The following is a 24846-nucleotide window of genomic DNA, read 5'->3' on the forward strand; positions in this document are numbered from 1 at the left end:
ACCCTATTAATCAGATACTCCTGTGATTAGCATCCAACTGTTTCATGAGGTAACTACAACAGGTATACACTACAGCGCAGGGAATGGCGGCTTCAATGTGGGCGGGAAACTGCCAAGTGACGTAATCAAACCAACGGCTGCGGCGCGCGCGTCTCATTATGAACCCTTCTAATGTGATGTAAATCCCTCCGCCCCCCACCCCGACCTGATTCGACGCGTTCTGGGGATGGGGCGTGGCCGAACGACACCCGCGGCCTGTCGTATGTCTCAGCGGAGGATGTGTGACCCCTGCGCGTCTCCGTACTGCACGTCGTGACGTCACGTGAAGGGAGTGATTCGGCGCCAGCAGCGGGAAATGTGAAGGCGCTGTCAGAGTAGTAGGTGCTTCATTCTCTTATTCACAGATACCATTACATCGCCGGCAGAGCAGATCGCTGTATAGAACTATACCGGGGCTAATACTATCACATGGTCACACTCTCACTATGACATATTACACACAGACAGCACTACAATCCACAGCGTGACTGCTATGTGAGAGATCCCCTGCTTCTTATATGTACAGTGTACAGACATAGAGCACTTCACCTCCAACATGACCTGATCACTGGGCATTATCATACTATTATATTACTCTATACAGACATAGGACACTACACCTCCAACATGACCTGACCACTGGACATGATCATACTATTATATTACTGTATACATACATAGGGCACTACACCTCCAACATGACCTGATCACTGGGCATTATCATACTATTATATTACTGTATACAGACATAGGACACTACACCTCCAACATGACCTGACCACTGGACATTATCATACTATTATATTACTCTATACAGACATAGGACACTACACCTCCAACATGACCTGACCACTGGACATTATCATACTATTATATTACTCTATACAGACATAGGACACTGCACCTCCAACATGACCTGATCACTGGGCATTATCATACTATTATATTACTCTATACAGACATAGGACACTGCACCTCCAACATGACCTGACCACTGGACATTATCATACTATTATATTACTCTATACAGACATAGGACACTGCACCTCCAACATGACCTGACCACTGGACATTATCATACTATTATATTACTCTATACAGACATAGGACACTGCACCTCCAACATGACCTGATCACTGGGCATTATCATACTATTATATTACTCTATACAGACATAGGACACTGCACCTCCAACATGACCTGACCACTGGACATTATCATACTATTATATTACTCTATACAGACATAGGACACTGCACCTCCAACATGACCTGACCACTGGACATTATCATACTATTATATTACTCTATACAGACATAGGACACTGCACCTCCAACATGACCTGATCACTGGGCATTATCATACTATTATATTACTCTATACAGACATAGGACACTGCACCTCCAACATGACCTGACCACTGGACATTATCATACTATTATATTACTCTATACAGACATAGGACACTGCACCTCCAACATGACCTGACCACTGGACATTATCATACTATTATATTACTCTATACAGACATAGGACACTGCACCTCCAACATGACCTGACCACTGGACATTATCATACTATTATATTACTCTATACAGACATAGAGCACTACACCTCCAACATGACCTGATCACTACATTATCATACTATTATATTACTGTATAGACATAGGACACTACACCTCCAACATGACCTGACCACTGGACATTATCATACTGTTATATTACTCTATACAGACATAGGACACTACACCTCCAACATGACCTGATCACTACATTATCATACTATTATATTACTCTATACAGACATAGGACACTGCACCCCCAACATGACCTGATCACTGTACATTATCATACTATTATATTACTGTATACAGACATAGGACACTCAGGGCCGCCGAGAGGGGGGGGGGGAGAGCGGGTACTAATTACCCGGGCAAGGGCATTTTTTTATTTTTTTTTCCGGCGGGGGTGGCTCGGTCGTTGGTGGGGGGAGCAGGGTAGTTAAAAAAAAAACAAAACAACAAAACCATACTCACGTGATTGCGGCGCCGGCGTCCCTCCTCTATGCTGCTCATTGCTCCAGGCTGACCACTGTACATTATCATACTATTATATTACACTCTGTACAGACATAGGACACTGCACCTCCAACATGACCTGACCACTGTACAGTATCATACTATTATATTACTTTACAGATATAGGGCACTACACCCCTAAATGACCTGACCACTAAACATCATACTATTATATTACATTCTATACAGACATAATCATAATACACTGTATTATTGTATATACAGACATATGAGATGTTCTTTATTGAACCCTTTCCCATTTGCATGTTTTGGTGCACCCAATATTTTAAACAGCATATGTGGTCAGTGCTGTTTTCTCTCTGCCATGATGAATGTCCAAGCCCAAAATAACAAAGCGTAGACACAATAATGCCAAGTGCAGTATAATTCTTTAATTTTTCATTGCAGATAAATTTTTTAGTTGGTTCATTATTTGTTGTTTTTTCTTAATTTCCTTCCTCTAAGAATTGGCTTACTTTTAACACATTTAGCATAATATAACATTGGTGATTTCACTATTAGTCAATTCAGCTTATTTGTATCTAGTTTTCCTGTTAATGAAATTTCTAAGGTTATACTTAACAAAAAAAAAAAAAAAAAAGCTCTTCCTTAAGTAACTTACTTTTTAATGTATTAATTTTGTAGAATTCTTGAAGTGCCAATCATGAGTTGTGGGGATCGGTTTGTTCAGACACTGGGGAAGATAGGCTATCCTAAAGCCTCTAAGCTAGAAGGAGAAGATTTTGACTGGCTGTTTGAAACCACGCATTTTAAATCATTCCTAGACTGGTTCTGTGTTAGTGTTACAGAGCAAAATGTAGTTTCGGAGGAAAAATTGCAGGCTTTTAATGACTTAAAGGGGTCAGAAAGAGCTGTTCTGGATGAAACAGCTTTAAATGAGGTAATGAAAACTTGCAAACCATCTAGCTCTAAAGATGCTTTGGAAGAAATGTCCAGAGAACAGCTGGAGGAAGAGCTTCATACCCTGCAGACGTTACGAAGACTCCACTTAAAGAGACGCAATAAACTACAGATGATGGCTTCTGCCAACGTTAACTCCTGCTTGAAATTCAAAGGTAAAGAAGATGAGGAGGCAAAATCCTTGAAAGAAACACTGAGTGTCACGCAGGTCACGAGTAACAAGCTGAATCACGAGCTCCAAACTGTGGTTGATGGCATTCAGAAGCTAATGGCATTCTACGCACCCCATGAAAAAGGTACTAAGGTATCATCGCCAATTTTCCTTTTTAAGGTTCTCCTAGATAAGTATTTGTCATGTGAAGAGCAAAGCACTACTGCACTCACTCAGTTCACGAAGGAACATTTTTTTGAGGGTTTCTCTAAATGTATTAAGGGTTCAGATAATGACTTTCAGCTTGTTCAGCTGGATAGAAACACCTGTGATGACTCTGCCCTCGAGAACAAGTGCAAAGAGATGATGAGACTGCAGTTGGCGTATATCACTGCCAAACACAAGCTGATACAGGCAAAGGCAAAACATGGAAGTTTGAAGGTCGGTCTAAAATGGGTGGAAAGTAATTCTAGTGTAATGCAGAGCAAGGTAAGAATGAAGTATCTCTGAGTAGTGTTGTGTAACAATGGAATTTATAAGCTCATGAGCTATATATCTGTTCTATACTGTTGTTGATAATATAATTGTCATTTATAAGGCACTAACATAGTCCTCAGCACTGTACATTGAGGGACTTGTTATACAAACAAATAACATGCAATGGCATGATACAGAAGGTACAGATGACATTATACTTTACATTAAATAAATAGAGGAGGGGTTTCTTTGAAGCGCTTCACCTTCAGTGGCAGATAAAATGTATTCTAAATCAACCATATACACGTTGAACAATATTCAGAAAACATCAAGGTATCTAAAAAAAAAAAAAGTTAAAGCGTATATACAGCGTGTTAAAATATATAAATATAAATGTGACTATGAATAAATAATACTTATAGTCCATCTCTTGATCAAGTATTCTCCAACACATTCTTCACAATGTGGCCCAAACATGAAAACCAAAATTTACAAAATGACCATGAAAGATGCAGTGTGTATGGGGCGACACCACCTATCAGGAGCTCTCACCTATAGGTGTTGTTCTTACTGTATTAGATCTTGAGGTTCACGTTTGTCAAGTTTTAGATAGCACCCATATTTTGCACTTCTGTGAGTGCCTCCATCCAGTTTTCGATCCCAATTTTTGCTTAATATCACCTGCCAGGCCACGGAGGAGGAGGAGCAGCAGCAGCAGAGAGACTTGATTTGTTAGGGGGGGTTGGTGATCTGATTGGATGGCCACAACTCTGTTCAATCAGGTGCCAGATTCGCCACATACCTTCTCTAGATATGTCAAATTTAAATGTCCTGCCCTGACCTCTTTGCAGTATTCAAAATATCTGCCCCTATTCCTGTTAAATATTATTGCCTGGCAGATGCTGTTGGTAAGCATGTGTGAGGTGGTAGTGCACTTGACATTAATGAATACAAAATTCAAGATAAGTACTATTAAAATCAATCAGGGGCCCACCCTAAATGGTGTGACAACCTTTGTTTTGGATCCTAGCCCATAGACGAAGACCCTCTGCTTCTATAAATAAGGGGTAGTAACAAATCACTGATCAAGGTCTTGTAAAGTTGTCCACACGCAGTGTGTCTTCAGCAGCAAATGTGGGCCATTGCCCAGTCTGTGGTGCCCCGAAACAAACCCAATGATTATCTGATCAAGTCTTTTATTGTTTATCAAATGTTTTATAGCATTTAGGGGTTTTTACCTGTTAATTATCTGTCATGTCAACAATGACTTCATGTACCTTAAATCTCCCGGTGTCTGCTTCTCCTCTGTGGTCACTATTGCAAAGTGGTTTTGCGCACCTGAGGTCACACATGCACAGACACATTTTGCTATAGTAACCTGAGGGGAGAGCAGTCAAGCTGCGGTGAGGGATCCAAAGATCTGTCTACTGCAGTGCTCTCCCCATAGGATACAATGATTAACTTACTCCTTAGATGGCGTTATTCATAGAGGACCAGTTCCAAAAAGCCAGGCTTTTCGGAACGTGATAAAGTTGCCAGACCACAGTCCCCACTGAGTAGTATGGTGACTTTGGTTAAAGCAGTAGTTTGCCTAACGCAGGAGATATCTCCTGCATTAGACTTTTTAATAAATTTAATATTTTGCTTCAAAATGCCTAAACCATACAGAAAAAGCCGTTTCCGTATGGTTCAGGGGTTGATAAATAGGCTGATTCACCTCTCGCACAGACCAATCGTTTCTGGGAAAGGATCTAATATACATTATCTATAGACCTTTTTTTCAACGTCTGGTGATACTATAAAAAAGACACCACACAAATGCTTAATATTCTCGACCAAACTAATTGGACAACTACAACTTAGCTGTTGCGCAAAATCATTATATACCTGCATCAACCAATACGTATTTGCAACATTTTCTTGACTTTTTTATTTTTATTTTTTTTTAACTTCTTGACAGTATCTACTTTATACTGTCCCAGGTTTTTTTTTTTGTTTTTTTCAGGCCAATTCTTTCATCAAATTACAGGGTCCGTGATGGAGGCAAAATTTGTGCCTAGTTACCAATCTTTTTATGGGAAAACTGTAAAAATATAATATATGTTATAATAATCCATGCAGTAAAGAAATGATGCTCTGACATAGGTCCATAGATGTTATCCTCTTTATCTGGAATGTTACACGGGATGACTTAAGTAATATTTTTTCAGCACCTTGTATTTTATCTGGAAATTCATACCATATCAGTCTGAGAGTGGATACTGCTTCCCGGTGATCCCAGCTTAGAGTAGCGGCAGAATCCTTGGAACATCTGAAACTTCTAACATAATCTATATTGAACTTTGTTGTTCATTGCTTCTGTCCAAGTATAAAAAAAAATATAATTTTTTTTTAGACTTGGACATGGTGTTCCAAATTACAGGAAAGCTTCCCTAGAAAACCCCTAACATGCTAGATAATACCTGTATATGACTATATGGTGATTGTCTTGCATATGTGCAGTTATTCATTTGTATATCTTTTAATTATGTGTTACTATATTGTTATAATATTGGATGTTCACGTTATCACTCTGTACAGCACTGGGTAATATGTTGATGCCATTTAAAAAACAAAGCACTAAAGTTAATTTTTAAAAATATAAGACAATGATGCTGCTCATTCCTATGTTTGCTAAACTTAACTACATGAACTGAAGATAAAGATGGCAGCGCCTGAAAACACTTCTGGGGATTTTTCATAATGCAGTGGAACAGCAAGAATCCTGTAGCATTTTATTAAAATGATTTATTTGTATCCTATTGTGTTTGGCACATGCAGGGCCGGATTAAGGGAATGGAGGCCCCTGGGCTAAGGGCGCCTCCATTCCCCCGTGAGGCCCCCAATGTGAGCCACCCGCCGCCCCCCCGTACCCCATGAGGACCCTTCCCAAGCGCTTACCTGTCACTGTAGTCCTCCGTCCCCGGCGCGCTGTAAGCTCCTTACTGAGGAGATCTCGCGAGAGTTCACTCGCGAGATCTCAGTAAGCAGATTACTGAGCGCCGGGGACGGAGGACTACAGTGACAGTGGTCAGCAGCATTGATCGGGCTGGGGGCGCCCCCGCCCCTGGACCGATCAATAATGCTGCTGAGGACTTTGAAGGGCCCCCTGGATGCCCGAGGCCCCTGGGCTATAGCCCAGTTAGACCTCGGGTTAATCCGGCACTGGGCACATGACATCTTAGACAATTGTGAGAACTATGAAGCATAAATGTTTTTCTTTGTATTGTGAAGGCCTCTCACAAAGATAAGCTGAAGGTCAGAATCTCGAGTTTAAAAGAGGAGACGTCCCAGATTGAAAATCGCATAGATGCCATTAAGAGAGACACTCTGCCAGAGCTGGTTCAGGTGAGCGCCCAGCTGTTGAACATGCCGATTGTGAAGGGAGACTACGATCTGCAGATTGCTCGCTACAATTTATACACCTCCAGACAAGACATAGTATGCAACCATCTGATGAAACAGAAAGCCTCCTACGAACTCTTACAGCTGGGCTATGAACTGGAACTGATGAAACACAGAAATGTTAACCGCCAACTGGAAGCCTTGATTCAAGAGCTAAAACAAAGTGCAGAAAAACTGGAAACAAGGTTAACGATGATGTCTGATGTTACCTTGTTATCCTCCACTACAGCAAGGACTAATATTGATTCCAATGATAAAGCTACTCATGGGTAAGTCTGTAACCTCTTCAGTATACAACTGCAAGTAATCTGTTGTATGCAGCAGAAAAATAACCGTTCTCATATGTTGAGGGATCACCAGCTACTTTTCTGTAAACAATAACGCCCTCTGCTGTGTGTCGTGCTTAAGTCCTGATTAGTCGTGTATTCTTTTTGTAATGTTTGTTGTGTAAGAAATTTTCACTGCATTGGGTGCTATTTGTTTTCACTTCCTCTCAAGTTATGACACCACCAAAACCATTTAAGATCTGTGAATCCCTGATACAGTGTAATGCAGCGTATGTGATCATGGTAGTTTTCACTATAATATGTCATGGACTATAGTGGGAAGCAGGAGAGATGCACAGAGCTGTGTGCCTATAAACCTAATTAACATTCTGGGGGGTATTCAATTGTTAGCGAGTTTGTAATTTCGAGCGAGTTGTCTTTTTTTTTTTCTTTTCGAGCGCGGAAACTTCTCCCGCAATTCTAATCTTTTTTTTTTTTTTTTTTTTTTTTTTTTTTTACCGAAACGGTCTTATCGCACTCCAAACGTTTGTCAATGTTAAAGTATAGGCTGGATGCAAACCTTCAGCGGAAAAAGCTATTCAATTGTTTTTTAACGCTGTGGGTGAAACAGGCAAATCTGCTGTTTCATCTCGCACCTCCTTGGTCTGCTCAAAGAAAAAATAAATTAAACTGAAAAAATAGGTGTAAAGGGTTATTAAAATAACCTGAAAACTACTATTTTTTTAAAAAAATAACAGTGTAATAATTAATATTTTTTTCAAAGTTCCCCTTTAAAAAAATCCATTAGTGGTGCATGTATTTAAACTTTTTTTTTTTTTTTTGTTAGGGATGGGGGTGGTTGTGCCTGACCTCAGTCAGCTCTCATCAAAATTGTGAAAAGTAGCATGTTATTTATTTATTTTTTAAAACCAAAAGCGTTTGCTCCCCACTCTATTTAGTCTTAACCCTAGTGCTGGCAGGCTATTGCTGAGTGTGTTAAAATCTTTGAAAAATTTTGCGTAGGGTTCCCCCTATTTTAATTGAACCAGCACTAGCCAAACCAGCCCGGATGATGGGCACTATAGCAGGGGTGGGGGGGGGAAACGCAGTTTGGGTCCCACGGCCATAATGACTAAACATCCACAGACTGTTCAGCGCTGGCCTGGATTCCCTAGGGAGTGTGGTCCGCTGAAAAATGTAAGTGGGCCACCCCCCTAGGGACACCCAGCCCAGTGCCGATAGCACTAGGGCTCTTCCTACTACCCCTGGGCTGTGGGTAGTAGGGTAATAAATGGGGATTTTGTATGAAAGAAAATAATAATTTTGACTTGTGGAACTACATGTCCCAGCCAGCCATGTTAGCCTAAATAGTGTGGGCATGCTGCTACTTGTCTAACTACAAGCACCAGCGTACCCATTGCACCCAGGGCATGTTTGCACTTGTAGAACCACAAGTGCCAACATGCTCTTACACCCACGGCTGGCTGTGATCTGTAGTTCCACAAAGCAAAATGTTAAATAAAAGCACAACACCCTCATTCCAACCACAAATATTTATTAAAAATAATAAAACCCCAAGAAATACAGTTAACACCCTCATGTACACCATAGATTTTTATTAAAAACAAAATACTCACCATGGACGAAATCCTCAGTTTTCTGATGCTTTATCTACACACACTCATTTACGCAAAGTCCCAACAAATATTTGTACCTTCGAAGAAAGGTCCGGCTTGCCCACTGTCCCACAAATATTTGTACCTTACAAATGTCCATGCTTGGCCAGTGTTCAAGAAATGTTTGTAAATGGCAAAAAATTTACCTGCTTGTAAAATCTTTAAATCTGCTGTCCAGGGGCTGGGGCATTGTTGCTTGCAGTGCTGGGGCCCTTCTTGATTGCAGTGCGGGGGTCCATTCTCTTGTGCAGTGCTGGGGCCCTTCTTCATTGCAGTGTAGGGGCCCAATCTCCTTTGCAGTGCTGGGGCCCTTCTTTATTACATTCATTTGCATTAATTTTTTATACTAAAATGACTGCCTTAACCACTCCTCATTTCAAACTCACTAGGACCAATAATAGAGCGCGAGGGGGTGGCTGCAATGTTAACAGTTGAATTGAGCGTATTTTGTTTTTTTTAAAATGAGCGCTCGAACAGGAAAAAACAAGCGCGGGATTTTCATCCGTCTCGCTAACAATTGAATATGCCGCTATGTGTGTAAGAGGTGAGAGAGACAAAAAGTAATTTTCTAAACAGGGACAACATAAATAAATAAGGCCTGCTTCCACCTTGGGTTATTCCAAGGCTGGACAAATCTATTTCCAGGGTGCCTGATAATGTAATCTTCTGTATTGTTCCCACCAATCCTCTTTCTCTGGCTGTACCCTCTGCATCAGCAGCAAGCATTGGCTGTTCATTCCATCCTCCTGGAACCATTAGAATTAGTTTAGCTTCCCCAGTGACCGTGTTGAAAGTTATAGCTACAAGTGAGCATTAACTTCTGTAACTTACTGGTAACCCCAGTGACGTTATGATCGAGATAACTTGTAGATAAAAGGGCAGGTCTGACTGCTGTAAGAGTGTTGTGGAACATGGAACGTTGTCTGCAAAAGCTGAATACTGGGAAATGTTTCTTTGTCCCAACAAAGGCACTAGAGGGAAAGGAAGTGTAATTTTTTAACAGACCCGTAAACCCTCTAAAAATATTTTTCACCATAAATATACATCTCTCTCCTCGATATGTAGGGCTTCAATAGCAACCCTATTTTGAGTAACTGTTAAGCTTTGGCTGTACAACTGACTGAGTGCCCCCTCTCCAACCTTGTACTATTTTAATAACCCCACACTGGATTCCAAGTAGTGTCAATATATACACTTAGGATTTCCATCAGAGGAGTTCTGCCATGTTGCTGTAATGATCCCTGTTAATACCATCTATACTAAAGACTGGAAAAGGGGCAGATGTTTCACCTTGGTCAGTGTGAACGCTCAAACTTTCCAGTCAAAGATGACCCTAGCTGTGTTGTTGTACTTCTCTGGTGTTATTGGTGTTTTTGTTTTTCTTTCAATATTTTGAATATGACCTTTAAAAAATTATTCGACTCAAATGGTAAAAATATGTATTGCCTGATTAAAATCCTTATGCTGGGTATCGCACGTTACTGGAGTAACGCAGAATACTTAAAGCTGGAGTTCTGCCTGAAATTGTCACTTAAAAGATTGAGGCATGACTATTGCTGCCATTTGGTAGAACACGACTCTTGTTGTGATTACAGATGTTGCTAAGACATGTCTAATATTTACAATTTTCCTGTGTCTCTAACTACAGATTTATCATTGTGGTATCCAGAACAATAATTTTAACGAATGTGTGCACAATTTTTGATTTTTGTTACCCTTTTAAATGTATCCAGGAATAACTAGGAGATATGTGAGTGGCATATGTATTGTAGTTATGTATCTTAGGAATAGTAACATGCATTTTTGTATTGCACCTCATTGTAAACCTTATGCGTTGCAGATTATTCCAGATTCTAGATGAGGATCACATGCAGAAACTATTTAGAACATACAACATTTTAGAATCCATGGCTCAGAAATTATCCCAGGACATCACTTCTCTGAAAGATCAGCTGGCAGTTTCTGAGCAAGAAAAGTCCATTTTTATATCCAAGCTGGAAACTAATCTGAAGGCGATACAGAATGATATGTACCTTGATAAAAGTGAGCTGATGTTACATACCCCAGTAAGTTACAAATACTAAAAAAAAAATCATAAACCGGTTCAGAGTTTGAGGGTTGTTTGGATGTATATATCTTTGTGGGAGTGAGGTAACATGCTGTGATGATACATTCCATACCTCTATGAATACGGATAATGACAGTAGAGGCAGGTGAACGGTTTTTCACATTGGGAAAGGAGTGGTGTTTAATGTTTGAGAGAAAATGCATAAACGTTTGGTATGTAGGTTTGTGGATAAAAGCTATGTTTGGGATGTTCTAAATAAGTGTAATGTGTTCTGTGTGTTTGGTTTAGTGGTGTATGTAGAAATATTGTATAATAATTGAAGTTGACGTTTTGATTGTCCCTTCAGGAGCTGTCGGCTAATTTTCAAAATTTAAATTACCACCTGGACAAATTGAACCGGATTTTATTGGAGGTTGTGGAGGATCTGGCAGTAAAGAGGAAGATTTTGCAGTCTAGCAAGTTTGATAGGTTGGAGAAACAGCTTTATGTGTACTTTTTTCAGAATGAAGACCTTTTAAAGACTATTGTTGAAAATCTGGAGTCCCAGGCAGACATCAAATCCTCTTCATAAGTATCATTATCTGAATTGTAGATGCAATCATGTTCCACAATGACTTTAGAAACTGTAAATCTGTGTTTACTTTATGCTTTTTAACTAATGCACCTTTTAAATATTTTTAGTCATCATTATTATTGGGGAAGCTACATCTATTTTAACATTTTCTTTTATGAACTATTTTAAGATGTATAAATCAAATATATTTCTTTTCATTAATGTGTATAGTAGGCTTCATTTTTATTTATTTATTTACATTAAAAGCACAAAGGAATACATGGACAAATGTAGAGATACATTGTATCCATGCTGCCTTCTAGCTATATCATTACTGTGGCTGGTATATTGTGGTAGGTAAGTCCAGATAAACGGGCAGCTTCCAAGCTGTATATGTTATCATGCAGTAGCACAGGCGACTGGCTGAATCTGTGGACACTCGTGCTGTCTAAGGATATGCCAGAGTCCTGTCCTGTGGTGGTTTCAGTCTCTTACACATGCCCAACCTCGCTCCGTTAGGCTCTGAGGGCACAATAGGATTTATTGTAGCCTGTGTCGACATGTCCTGCACACCCCCAGATGCCAGAATTGATAGAGGCCTACAAGAAAAGCTGCTGAAGAGGACCACTGTGGAAGTCATGTAAAGCCTTTCTTCACCCACCCATTCCAACAAAAGAATAATACATTTATGTGGACTAGTTTAAAATGTCCTTTCCCACACACATGCTGCAGGGAATGTTTTATGTATAATAGGTGTGCTGTGCTAAGGCCATCTAACATGTCTGCTGCCTGGGAGTTATTCTCTCCTCCTCCCTCTCTTTCAGTACCCACATTCACTCTCTCTTCAAATCATCTTCAAAACATCAGTGTCAAAAGCAAAAAACTTCTCAATTGCCAGTAAGGCTGGGTACACAACAGTGTTTTCAGCAGATTGTTGGGCCAATGAGACGATAAACGACTGATATCACAGTCGTGTGTATCCTGGAACAATTAGCGTTCCAAAGCACATGAAATCGTTGATTGAGCTTTTCCAGTTGACTTGAAAATCTCGTTCAACGATGGAACCATGTTGTTCCAATCCTGCAGTGTCTGTACTCACAATGAGGATCTCCATAGAGTTTAGAGTCATGATCTTTTCAGCTGATGGTTATGACAGATGAAGAGCACAGATCTGAAGGTAAATCTTGTAGAACATACATAGTGTGTACAGCATGCTGATCCAGACTTTTTTTTTCAGTTGTTGATAAAATCATTATAGATAACCCATCGGGAGAAAATTTCTGTAGTATGTACCTAGCCTAACTGCCTTCATGTCCTTTCTAGCCTATTGTTCTCGATTATCACAGCTGTAAACTGTTCACACCCAGCATTTCTCTTTCTATACACAAGCAGCCTACTGCCCCCCCAAACACTGCCCTGTGACTGGATCATATAGCTCTATTGAGCACTTTTTCTCATTCCGGTCTGACTGTTACAATATGTAATCTGTGGCACTGAACCTCCTAGTTCCCTATAGAGTACAAGCTTACGAACAGAGGCCTCTTCTTTGTATGCTATGTTGGTTATTATTGTGTTCTCAGTTGCAAAGTGCTGTGCAGTAGTCTTACTCTATATAAATAATTGATAGGACCAAATATTTAGGAATATGGTTTGTTTTTTATAGCCGAGTCGGCTGCCTCCACTGTGTGGAGATAACATCTCTACTTTAGACGTATAACTAGCTTCAGTTGATACAGCAAATGTTTGGGACAACAAGGCCTCTTAGACAATGATTAAACATGCGAACTGAAGGGGTATTGCAAAACTGATCTGCAATCTGAACCACACTGGATGATGTAAAATGCTTTTATTCTGCAATACCATATCAGAAACACTGTTTCACACACCTATAAATCTTAGTATACCAGACTAAAAAAAAAAAAAAACTTCCCTCATCAACTACAAGAAATTCCAGTGATTAATTCCAAAACTAACAACTAATGATAGACACAACTGCATTGTGTCCTAGCCTACTACACTGTAAACAAAGAACATAAGGTACTCTCCAGAAGACTGACCTTCCGCCCCATTTCTAAATTACAGTTATCTATAGCTGCGGGTTTGCTCAGAAACCACCTAAAATAATACTTTTGTGATAAAGAATTCTGAACAACCCTGAGAAAATCTCCCGTTCTTTGTAGAGCATGGTTTTATAGCTCTCGTGTCTAATGTGCTTAGATTATGGATGAATATCTTCCAATAAGAACATTGCTGTGAAACCTGAAGGTAAAGGAGGTGCTGAAGTCGTAAACTACTGTGTATAAATGAAGAAAGACGGATGTGGTGGGGTCCCTCTCACACGTACTGCGGAACATGCTATTATGGAGTGTGATTTCTAGTAATGTAAAATGTTCTGTGTGCTGAATAGTTTAAAATGTCCTTCCCCACACACATGCTGTGGGGGATGTTTTATATATAATATGTGTGGTTTAAAATGTGTTTTAAGATAGTTTGCTGTAAATGTTTAACAGATTAAAACTCACCCTTATGATCCAGAGGGAATTAGGGTGCGTTTGGCATTGTTGTGCTACCAATTCGCCACCAATTTGTAGGAACTGGAGCCATGTGGTGCCAGAGGGTCATCACATTCCTGGTGGAACAGTGGTTATCTGCTTCAGTTCTGCCCTTTCAGGTAGACACATAGCATCACTGGAGGTACTTATTTTCTAATTAATCCAGGAGACTCGTTGTCTCCTGGGAGTCCCTAAGGCCAAGCGCTGGGAAAAAAGGTATTAACATCTCTTAAGCATCTGTGAAGATGAGGAAGGCAGGAGATTGGCCGAAGATAACCTGCCAGAGGATGATGAAGGTTATCAAGGTCAAACTCGGGCTGCACCCACAGTGGAATCTGCATGAGCTCCACATAGTCACAAACATCTTCATCCTCTCCCTAATGGGTCACATTGGCAGAAGTTACAGTGAAAGATGATCCAGCAAGAAGGGCCCATGGTGAGAGTATGAGAGGTAAGTACCTTGGTATGGAAGTCGATAGATGTAGATGGGCAGACATAATTTGGTCAAATTACACTTAAAATCTCATTTATTACAGATATATAATGATACTGCAGAGTTTACTACATAAATGTTTCCTATTGTGATTAATATGGCTTTAGTGCTTTAAGTGTTCCTGCATTTTTGTGCTTTATACACTATATGGTCAAAAGTATTTGGCCACACCTGTTAATTATTGAATTGAGGTGTTTCAATCAGACCCGTTGCCAGAGGTGTATAACATCAAGCACCTAGCCATGCAGTCTCCATTTGCAAACATTTGTGATACTATATGGGTCGTTCTGAAGAGCTCGTTGACTTCAAGCGTGGTACTGTGATAGGATGCCAACTGTGCAATAAGACGGTTTGTGAAATTTCATCCCTGCTGGATAATCCACGGTCAACTGTAAGTGATATTATTGGAAGCATTTAGGAACAACAGCAACTCAGCCACGAAGCGGAAGACCAAGTAAAGTCACAGAGCGGGGTCAACAACTGCTATGGCGCATGGTGTGTAAAAATAGTTAATGTTCTGCTGATTCCATAGCTGAAGAGTTCCGAACTTCCACTGGCATTAATGTAAGCACAAAAATTGGGCAGCGGGAGCTTATTGGAATGGGTTTCCATGGGCGAGCAGCTGCATGCAAGCTTCACATCACCAAGGCCAATGCCAAGCTTCGGATGGAGTGGTGTAAAGCAAACCGACACGACTGGAGTGGTGGAAATGTTTTCTGTGGAGTGATGAATCACGCTCCTCTGGCAGTCAGATGGGAGAGTCTGGGTTGTTGCGAATGCTGGGAGAACTTTACCTGTATGACTGCATTATGCCAAATGTGAAGTTTGGTGGAGGAAGGATAATGCTATGGGGCTGTTTTTCAGTGAAGGGCAATCTTAATGCTTCAGCATATGAAGTCATTTTGGACAATGCTATTATTCCTACTCAGTTTGGGGAAGGTCCTTTTCTATTCCAACATGACTATTCCCCAGTGCACAAAACAAGGACTACAAAGATGAGTTTGGTGTAGAAGAACTTGACTGACCGGCCCAGAGCCCTGACCTCAACCCTATTGAACTTCTTTTGGATGAACTGGAACGGAGATTGCGAGCCAGGCCTTCTTGTCCAACATCAGTGCCTGACCTCATGATTGCTGTACAGAATGAATGGACACAAATTTCCACAGAAACCCTCCAACATCTTGTGGAAAGCCTTCCAAGAAGAGTGGAAGCTGTTATCACTGCAAAAGGGGGACCAACTCTATATTTAAGTATATGTATTTCAATACAATGTCATTACAATCCCTGTTGGTGTAATGATCAAGTGTCTGAATACTTTTGTCTATATAGTGTATATTAGATACAGATATATATTAGATTATACTATACAGACTATAGAGATATATAGTGTGACAAAGTCACCTTACTCTGGGTAATGTTTTGTCTGGAATCTACAGTTACACAGTCCTTCGGGGTAAAGATGACTTGTATGTACGGGTCTGTTATTTTATTACATGCAGTGTAACCGAGCAAACCATGCAGCACAAACAAACAGAATAACAGCACAAAACCTCTAGATCTTCAGGGCACTAGCTAATGCATTGTAAACACACCTGTCAGCCAGGCAGCTAGGCTGCTTACCTGCGTAAATAAGTCAAAGGTTATACCCAACTTTTTGTTGAATGCGCAACAAAGACGCTCCGTACTCAATGCTGCCGCTCGGCTCATTTTCCTTTCTCGCCGCTCCTCTTCTGTCTTCCCCCCTCTACCATTCCCTCCACTGGCTCCCCATCCCCTACAAAATCGTGTTCAAGCTCCTCGCTCTTACTTTCAAGGCCCTCTCCAACTCCACTGCTCCCTACATCTCCAACCTAATCTCCATTCACGCTCCATCCCGCCCTCTGCGTTCAGCTAACGACTGCCGCCTGTCTTCCCCCGATTACCTCCTCCCATGCTCGCATCCAAGACTTCTCCCACGCTGCCCCCCTCCACTGGAACCAGCTCCCCTGCTCCATCAGAACTTCCCCCAACTTGTCCAGCTTCAAACGGGCCTTAAAAACCCACCTCTTCCTTAAAGCCCTCCAGTCCCCCACCTAGTTGACCTAATTGACCTCCTCCCAGTCTCCCCTACCCCCCTCCCACTTCTGTCCCCCTCTTACCTCCCTCCTTTTCATTCTCCTCTCCCCCCCCCCTCTCCGTCTCTGCCTCCGTTCTCCCCATTCCCTCCTCCCACCATTGCGTCTCTGTCCGTCCTACCCTCCCCTTAGATTGTACGCTCCTTCGAGCAGGGCCTCCTCTCCTGTTCTCCACCACCTTAACTCTGCTCTCCAGCTCCATGTCTCTTCCGTGAGGTCCTCTTGCCCTTCTACACCCCTCTCTACCCCGCTGGGGGCTCTCACCTCTCATCTAGCTGTATATTGAGCTTCGGAGTTACTGTGCTTTTTGTGAACTGTACCGTGCTGTCTCACCCTGTATCGTGTTTCTGTCTGTCCCTGTACGGCGCTACGGATACCTAGTGGCGCCCTATAAATAAAAATTAATAATAATAATAATAATAAAAAGACCTTCCTGGATATTCCACCCAGCTCACTTTTCCTTAGGAAGCTGATGGTCCTGAATAATTCTGCCTCTTCGGTTTAAATAGAAGTATTTTCTTTTCTAACTGCTTGGGTGTGATCCCTGCCATGTGCTGCATTACAGTAGACTTAATGAGTATTGGCTGACCTTTCAATCCTAATATGGTGGCATGAAGGCAACTGTTAGAGAGCTCTGCGCCACATATTCATCTTCCCACAAATTTAAAACAGCTAAATATTTGTGAAAGCTGTGGGGAAATTATGGGTTGGTGATGGTGACTCATCACACCAAGGAAAAATCTTATTTAGAAGATCTACTGTTTCCAGCAACGATAGTATAGACAGACATCTGGCACACAGCTACTCCAAACTAGCAGATAACTACAATGCTTGTAGAGCAGTGTATCCCAAGCCCAGTCATCAGGTACCCCTAACAGTGCATGTTTTCCATATCTCTAGAGCACAGGTGTATTCATTACTGACTGACATATTTTGAAAGATCCGCAGGTGGTAGAATTATTTTACTTGTGACCTGGAAAACCTGCACTGTTACAGGTCCCTGAGGATTGGGTTTGAAAAATACTGCTGTCACAATAGTTATTTAAATATATACAATTTGGTTTGAAATAAAATTGTTATGATTGTTAAAAACAATGGTCGTGATGCTGAGTTGGGCACATATTGGTCCCAATATGCTAGGTTTATATCAGGACCAAAATACGCAAACACACAACCAGGTGATAAGCACAAGAAAAGTCTGTTAAAATGTATTCTGATAGTGAAAAACACATTCGCTATTAGTCTCCATAGAGACTAATAGCGATACCACAGCAGATATAATATTCCTTCTTGCGTACAGCAGTAAAAATTATAATTGTAATACGCCCACAAAATCCTATAACAGATGCACAATCAAAAAAGAAAGCCCCAATCCGCTTCAGAGGAGAAGTTGTAATGGGCCAATCAGAAGAGGCTAGTTACAATCAGCGTGTATTTGCACCAGTCCTCAGGCATCCGCAATTGAGGCGGTTTTAGCAGATGTATCTGCATCTCCATTCCGGTCTGTTTGCAATTATGTGAGCACACCTTTACTGTACTTGACATGCCAGAAAGACCAAGCCCGCTCTGGATATGTGCAGCAGTTTTGATACATTGCTGAGTGCAAATTTGCATCAAGCCCAAATATTTTATTTAAAAACACTCACACGTGTGTGTGTGTGTGTGTGTGTGTGTGTGTGTGTGTGTTTAAATAAAATCAACATAACAGACCCTGAGAAAAGTCAGTATATCTGACTGAAACGATCACTGGGTTTCTGTCTGTAATGCTCAGTATGTATGGTTATTTTTATAAATAAATATGGATGTATGGATGTTTTCTATTATCACTAGGAGAAGTGGCGGTATGGAGTACCATCGTGTACACCCCCACTTCCACCACTGTATACATATATGAATTCAATAATAAATTAGTTAAAACTAATGCTTTCACATTTTTCTTTTTGTGGGTTTTTTTTCTAAAAAAAAACAAAATTTTTAGTGATTAAAGCAACTATAGTTATTTTGCTTGCAGATGGCTCTTGTTCACAGGGCCTGATTAAGGGTTCTGACCGCCCTAGGATAATACACCCCGAGCGCCCCCCTCCCCTCCCTCAAATCATTAAAGGAACATTCAGGATTATTATCCAGCAAACAAAATTAGACAGATTATCTTACCTGTTCTTGATGTTCTTTCTTGCTTGTTCCTGTAGCGTTGTTGTTGTTTACCTTTATCCTCATGAACACCAAAAAATACAGAGATCATTCCCCCCCCCCCCCCCCAACAGCGATTTCATCACACCCCAGTCGCCAATTCATGATGCCCCTAGCAATTTCATCACCCTGTTCCCAAGTTAATTCATCATCCACCTTAGCTCCTCCCACATAACTTCCACTTGCTAATTTATAGCATTAGTGAAAAGGATGTATAAATAAATGTCTCTTAGCACACAGTGCCAATTCATGACCCTCTTCCCCCCAGCCATCAAATCACTGTGCTCCTTATCACACAGCTCCCTCAACACAATGTCCCCCTTGCAGCACGCTCAGCCCCCCTTCATCACACTCTGCCCTTCAGCACAGTGTCCCTTGCAGGACACCCAGCCCCCCTTCATCATACTTTTCGCGTTACAGCCACTCTGCTGCCCCCTTTAGGATACACTGTCCCCCTGCAGCACACACTGCCCCCACTGCAGAGTACACTGCCCCCACTGCAGCACACCATCCCCCTTGCAGCACACTCTACCCCTTGCAGCACACACTGTCCCCCATTGAAGCACAGTCTGACCCCCATTGCAGCACACACTGACCCCCTTAATCACACTCTGCTGTCCCCCTTATTTAACTGCGGCTTTGCCCCTCTGTCCTGATGCAAGGTTTCTCTGTGCCCTAGGCAAAATTTCCTAGAGAATTTTGCACACACCAAATACCCATTTCCCAGACCCTCACACACTTGTGTAAAAAAAAAAAGCAGTCTAGACTCTGCTGCTGCTGCCCAGGGGCAAACACAGGATTTCTAGATGGGAGGTATCCTGGTGTTAGATTTCGGAACAAAATACACAACAAGCCTATATATTATGCACTTGTTAAAAGCATCTTCCTTCCTTTATGGGTCGAAATGGAAATGACAAGTAATCTGAATAGACAGTATTAGCATGTCCCTTCATCACACCACTGCTACACCCTGTGCATCACACCACTGCTCCCCCTGTGCATCACACCACTGCCCCCCCTGTGCATCACACCACTGCCCCTCCTGTGCATCACACCACTGTCCCCACTGTGTATCACACCACTGCCCCCGTGCATCACACCACTACCCCCCCCTGTGCATCACACCACTGCCCCCCCCTGTGCATCACACCACTGCCCCCCCCTGTGCATCCCACCACTGCCCCCCTGTGCATCACACCACTGCCCCTCCTGTGCATCACACCACTGTCCCCACTGTGTATCACACCACTGCCCCCGTGCATCACACCACTACCCCCCCCTGTGCATCACACAACTGCTGTCCCCTGTGCATCACACCACTGCCCCCACTGTGTATCACACCACTGCCCCCCTGTGCATCACACCACTGCCCCTCCTGTGCATCACACCACTGCCCCCCCGTGCATCACACCACTGCCACCCCCTCTGCATCACACCACTGCCACCCCCTCTGCATCACATTACTGCCCCCTCTGCATTATACTGCCCCCCCTGGATCACAATGTCCCCCCCCCCCCCAGCAACACACCGCCCCTCTCCCCTGTACACCATGCTTTACTTACCTGATACTTATCTTTGGGCTGCTGCTCCTCTCTGCCGGGCTCCTCAATGACACTGTCGGGCGTGATATTGACAGCCAGGGAGAAGGTGGGGAGGGAGCGACAGCGTAGTGGAGGGGGGGGGGGGGGGCCTCTGGTTGCAATTAATCAATAATAAAAAATGAAAAAAAAAGTAAAACAAAATCTTAAATGCTGCCGGCGCTGCGCCCTCCCCCAGGTCCCAGCACCCCAGGCTGCAGCCTGATCAGCCTATTGGTTGATTAAGCCCTGCTTGTTCAGCTTTGGTGAGATTGGTATTGCTTGGAATGCTCTTATTTACACTGTCTATTACATGAATGGTTTCACAATCAATGGAATCACTTGTGTCTTCTCCCGTTCATGGTCTATTTCCCTATTATTTGGATCAAAGTTGTTCTCTGTCCTAAAAACAAAATTGTACTTTCAAAATATGTTCATATATAAAGGTCAGCGAATTTATTGTTTGCCACTTTAGCTTGTTCCCTGAAAGATCAATAAATATTGACTACTTGACTTTCTTTTTATAGCTAACATTTATTTTTATTGTGTTTAAAAAGATTGCACCCACTTGTGCAGCAGAATTTCCTGTTCTGATGTTTAATACAATTCTAATCCTAATGAATAAAAATATTTTCAGTGTTATATACTGTTTGTAAATACTTTGTAGCTAATGCACATGTTCAAAAATGTTAGCAAAATCAATACACAGTTCAGTAAAAGGCAATGGGAGAATTAGGGATCTTTCCTATTTATCAGAGCCCCCTGGCCGGTGGAACTATCGCCCATGGTAGGCTATGCCAATGGGCCTGTGTGAAACCTCCCCATGCAAATCCTATATTATAAGGACAACAGCAGCCACAATTTTGTTTTGTTTTTAAATAAGCGGCAAATGAAAATATCCTTAACATAGGGGTCTTACTAAAGAGACCCGAATATCTAATCATATCTCATTGTTGTGTTTATGAGTTGCATGAGTGTGGTCGCAGAGCTCTGGATGTTTTCTCACTAAATCAACTGATATTTGTCTCAGTGTTCTGCATCATCAAGTGTTTGACATACAGGAAACACAACCCTAGCAATATCATGCCTTGGGGAAGCACGGTGGCACAGTGGTTAGCATTGCTGTCACAGCTCTGGGTCACAACTTTGACTCTTACCAGGGCTCTATGTGGAGTTTGTGTGGGTTTCCACTGGGTGCTCCAGTTTGTTCCCACATACATACTGGTAGGAACAACAATGAAACATCATATAATTTTTATTGGAATTTCAGACTCGTTTGTCGCACCAACCGATTAGATATTTAAGTTTGTAAAAATACAAACCTTAGCTAGGTCACTGGTTCTACCACTAATCCTGCTGTCTGCCCCATTCTGACAAAATTGACAAGAGAAGTGGAGCCACTTGACTGTTTCATATCTCTCAACATTCCCAATTTCAAAATTGGGGCATAGTAGACCCCACCCAAATATGCCCTAACCACACTGCAATGGCCCATTTTTAGTTAGGACCTGCCTCTTTTCAGACAAACCAAGCCCCAGGTACTCATGTTACCTTGTTCTTACTAACCTACAGTTCCTCCCAGTAAACAGCTACAATGTATTATTAAGCATGCTACCTGAAGTTATACTGGGAGGATATGGTAGAGAAAAAGTTAGTGAACAGTCCAAAGTGTGCTCTTTCTTATATGTATTTTTTTCAGATTTTAGTTTCCATTAAAAAAAGAGTATTAACATGTCTAATGGAAAGAATTATAGAAATTGTATACTCAGGTCAAGCTAAAATGTTTAGACAAAGTGCCTTTGTAACATTATGTGATCACCAACTGGTTAATGGGGTATCCACTGACGGCGCAGCACCCTAATTTTATAAAGCAAATAGCAGAACGTTTACAATCTGACATATGTTACATACTATGTTTTACAAATCCTAAATATTTTGGTGTCCGTTCCAAATGTAATTTGTAACAGTATGATTTTATAAGGTGACCTATAGCTTGGGGATTAGTGTAAAAGGTTCTATTAGATTTTTACTATAGCTTGTAAACAATATAGAGACTATAAAACCAAAGCTGAAAGATAAGTGCTTGTGACAGCATGAAATAGAATTGAAACATATGTTGAAAATACAAAATACTGTAATGAATGCTGAGCGAACATTAGACCTGGTGATGGTATACAACATATAGATTCAGGGTTCATGTATCGTAGTACTACAGACAGTTTTGATGCATGTTGTGTAAACAATTGTTCTTTGATCTCTAAATGCAAGGTATGATGTCTGTCTCCACTAAAGTGTAGGTACTGCACACACTATAGGGCTTATGTAGAGTTACCAACACTTTCTTTATGAAGTTATACATTTTCGCACTGCGTATGTATACCAAAACAATTACACATACGTCCGTATCCAAATTGAATGAATTTCATCACCAGAAACATTACCATTCAATCAATATATAGGCTACATTGTGATGTGCCTCTCCTCATCTTTAGCTTGGTTATCAAATTTCATGAGCGCTCCGATGACTCTTTCATAATGAGGCTATCAGGGTTTGGGCAAAGATCATCTGAGAGGGAAGGTGAACACAAGTGGCTATTAGGTGAGTATATAACGCCATAACTTGTACTGTTACTCTGTCTGAAACTAAATAGTGCCCCATGTGTTTGATCAAAGATTTACCTTATGACTGTACTGATTAAGAGTGGGTGTGATGTTAACCCAAAAAACCAACACAAACAATGTCATATACAGAAAAATGTTTTTAATGTATCCAGTGAAATTAGGGTGTACTGGTGAAATAATAGATGGTTTAGTATGCTGCTTAAAAAAATGTGGTAGTTGTTTTTTTTTTGTTAACAATAGGTTATATTGAAACCCACTTTAACAAACATTACTCCAAAATTGTAGATGTCAATTAAATATGTTTATCTGTTCAGCACAGCATGCTATAGTAAGGCACACATATTGCACTCATGCTCCATTTTTTCCTTACTTAAAAACCTTTAAGTAATGTAATGCCTACAAAAGCAGCACTTTACAGATATATAGGGTTGGATTTAACTGCACATTAATAATTTGTCTTAAAATGGATTTGTTCTTTTTGCAGGAGACAGCACTTACACTCTGCAGCCATGGCTCCTCACTCCTTATACTATCAGCCACAGAGCAAGAAATTTGCATACCATTCAGCACATGACTTCACCAGATCGGTAGTAGAAAAAACATTTGGTCTGTTCAAAGTCTGTTTCGGTACTTAGACTGGTCTGGAGGAAACCTCATGTATGCACTGAATGTTGTGTGTGAGATAATTTGCCATTATGAATACAGTGCCTATAGAGGAGGAGGTGGAGAGGAGATCATGATCCTGGACCCTCGTCCATGAAGAAATCCAGAGGATGAGGTATCATGTTATCCAACAATATATTAGTTGTAAGTACAAAATAAAATGGAAATGTGTATCCAATATGGGTGTTATTACCAGTTTATAGCAAAAATATCTTACTGCTGAGACCATTGTTCAATATGTAGTAACACAAAGTTTACCAATGTAATTAAGCAATACATATAGTCCATATAATGAATGTTGCCTACAATTACAGGTCAGCTATGATTTGTTACTTAATACTTTAATAGGCTTAGATGATGCCACCATCAAAAGTTTTAAAGGACACCCCACATTTTGCCCCCGGCACCTTAACATAGGGAATATGGTTTATTTAATTGAATAATCCTTTTAAAAATGGGTGCAAACATTTTTTGACTTAACAAAGACTTTATTAAAGAAAACTGGAACAACAAAATATATACTGTAGTACATAAAACATAGAGATCAAAGCAGCACAAAACAAAACAAAGACAAATGCTGAATGGTGCCTAAATACAAGACTATTGATAAAATAATAATACATAAGATTCCATTTCCAACACACACATCTGCCACATCAGCCAACACAGCTAGGATCTCTTATAGGAAGATTTGTCCTCAATACCAATTATCAGGTGTTTTAAATAATAGCAAATATGAACGGTAATGAAACTTTTTTGCTTGGTGTCCCCCCCATCAGTTTTTCATCACATGTTAATAGTAACACAACTCTACTTACATAAGTTTATGTAGACATATAGAGTTAAAATTGGTACATATTGAGTATGATGTTCAGTACATTTATTACAGGATAGGAATGATTTTGAACACATGTTTTGCTGCAGGTGAGAGAACTGTACATGTGTTCTATACTTTTGAAT

General features: G+C 41.0%; 2 protein-coding genes across 12 annotated transcripts in view; one reads left to right on the plus strand and one right to left on the minus strand.

Annotated features, from left to right (window-relative positions):
- Positions 1-96, minus strand: part of POLN (DNA polymerase nu) — a 190228-nt gene extending 190132 nt beyond the window's left edge. For all 9 annotated transcript variants that reach the window (XM_075194212.1, XM_075194210.1, XM_075194206.1 and 6 more), the window contains exon 1: positions 3-96. The gene's annotated coding sequence lies outside the window, so the exon portion shown is untranslated. The remainder of the gene's footprint in view (positions 1-2) is intronic.
- A 139-nt stretch (positions 97-235) lies between these two features.
- Positions 236-11903, plus strand: HAUS3 (HAUS augmin like complex subunit 3). Of its 3 annotated transcripts, none has more exons than XM_075194215.1 (5): positions 236-381; positions 2765-3680; positions 6942-7381; positions 10895-11120; positions 11469-11903. In XM_075194215.1, the coding sequence occupies exons 2-5, from the start codon at positions 2784-2786 to the stop codon at positions 11691-11693; spliced, it is 1788 nt and encodes a 595-aa protein (XP_075050316.1). In that variant the 5' UTR covers positions 236-381; positions 2765-2783; the 3' UTR covers positions 11694-11903. The 3 variants fall into 3 exon arrangements, with proteins under 3 accessions (XP_075050316.1, XP_075050315.1, XP_075050317.1); XM_075194214.1 differs by having other exon boundaries at positions 236-377; XM_075194216.1 differs by lacking the exon at positions 236-381 and adding an exon at positions 405-534.
- Positions 11904-24846: the final 12943 nt, after the last annotated feature.

Source organism: Mixophyes fleayi, chromosome 1 (assembly GCF_038048845.1).
Source record: "Mixophyes fleayi isolate aMixFle1 chromosome 1, aMixFle1.hap1, whole genome shotgun sequence".
Taxonomy (NCBI): Eukaryota; Metazoa; Chordata; class Amphibia; order Anura; family Limnodynastidae; genus Mixophyes; species Mixophyes fleayi.

Bases quoted from the DNA above. Each gene is read 5' to 3' on its own strand.
- HAUS3 (XM_075194215.1), top strand. From the start codon at position 2,784: ATGAGTTGTGGGGATCGGTTTGTTCAGACACTGGGGAAGATAGGCTAT. The intron at 3,681-6,941 runs GTAAGAATGAAG...TGTATTGTGAAG, and splicing joins CTAGTGTAATGCAGAGCAAG to GCCTCTCACAAAGATAAGCT. The intron at 7,382-10,894 runs GTAAGTCTGTAA...TATGCGTTGCAG, and splicing joins AATGATAAAGCTACTCATGG to ATTATTCCAGATTCTAGATG.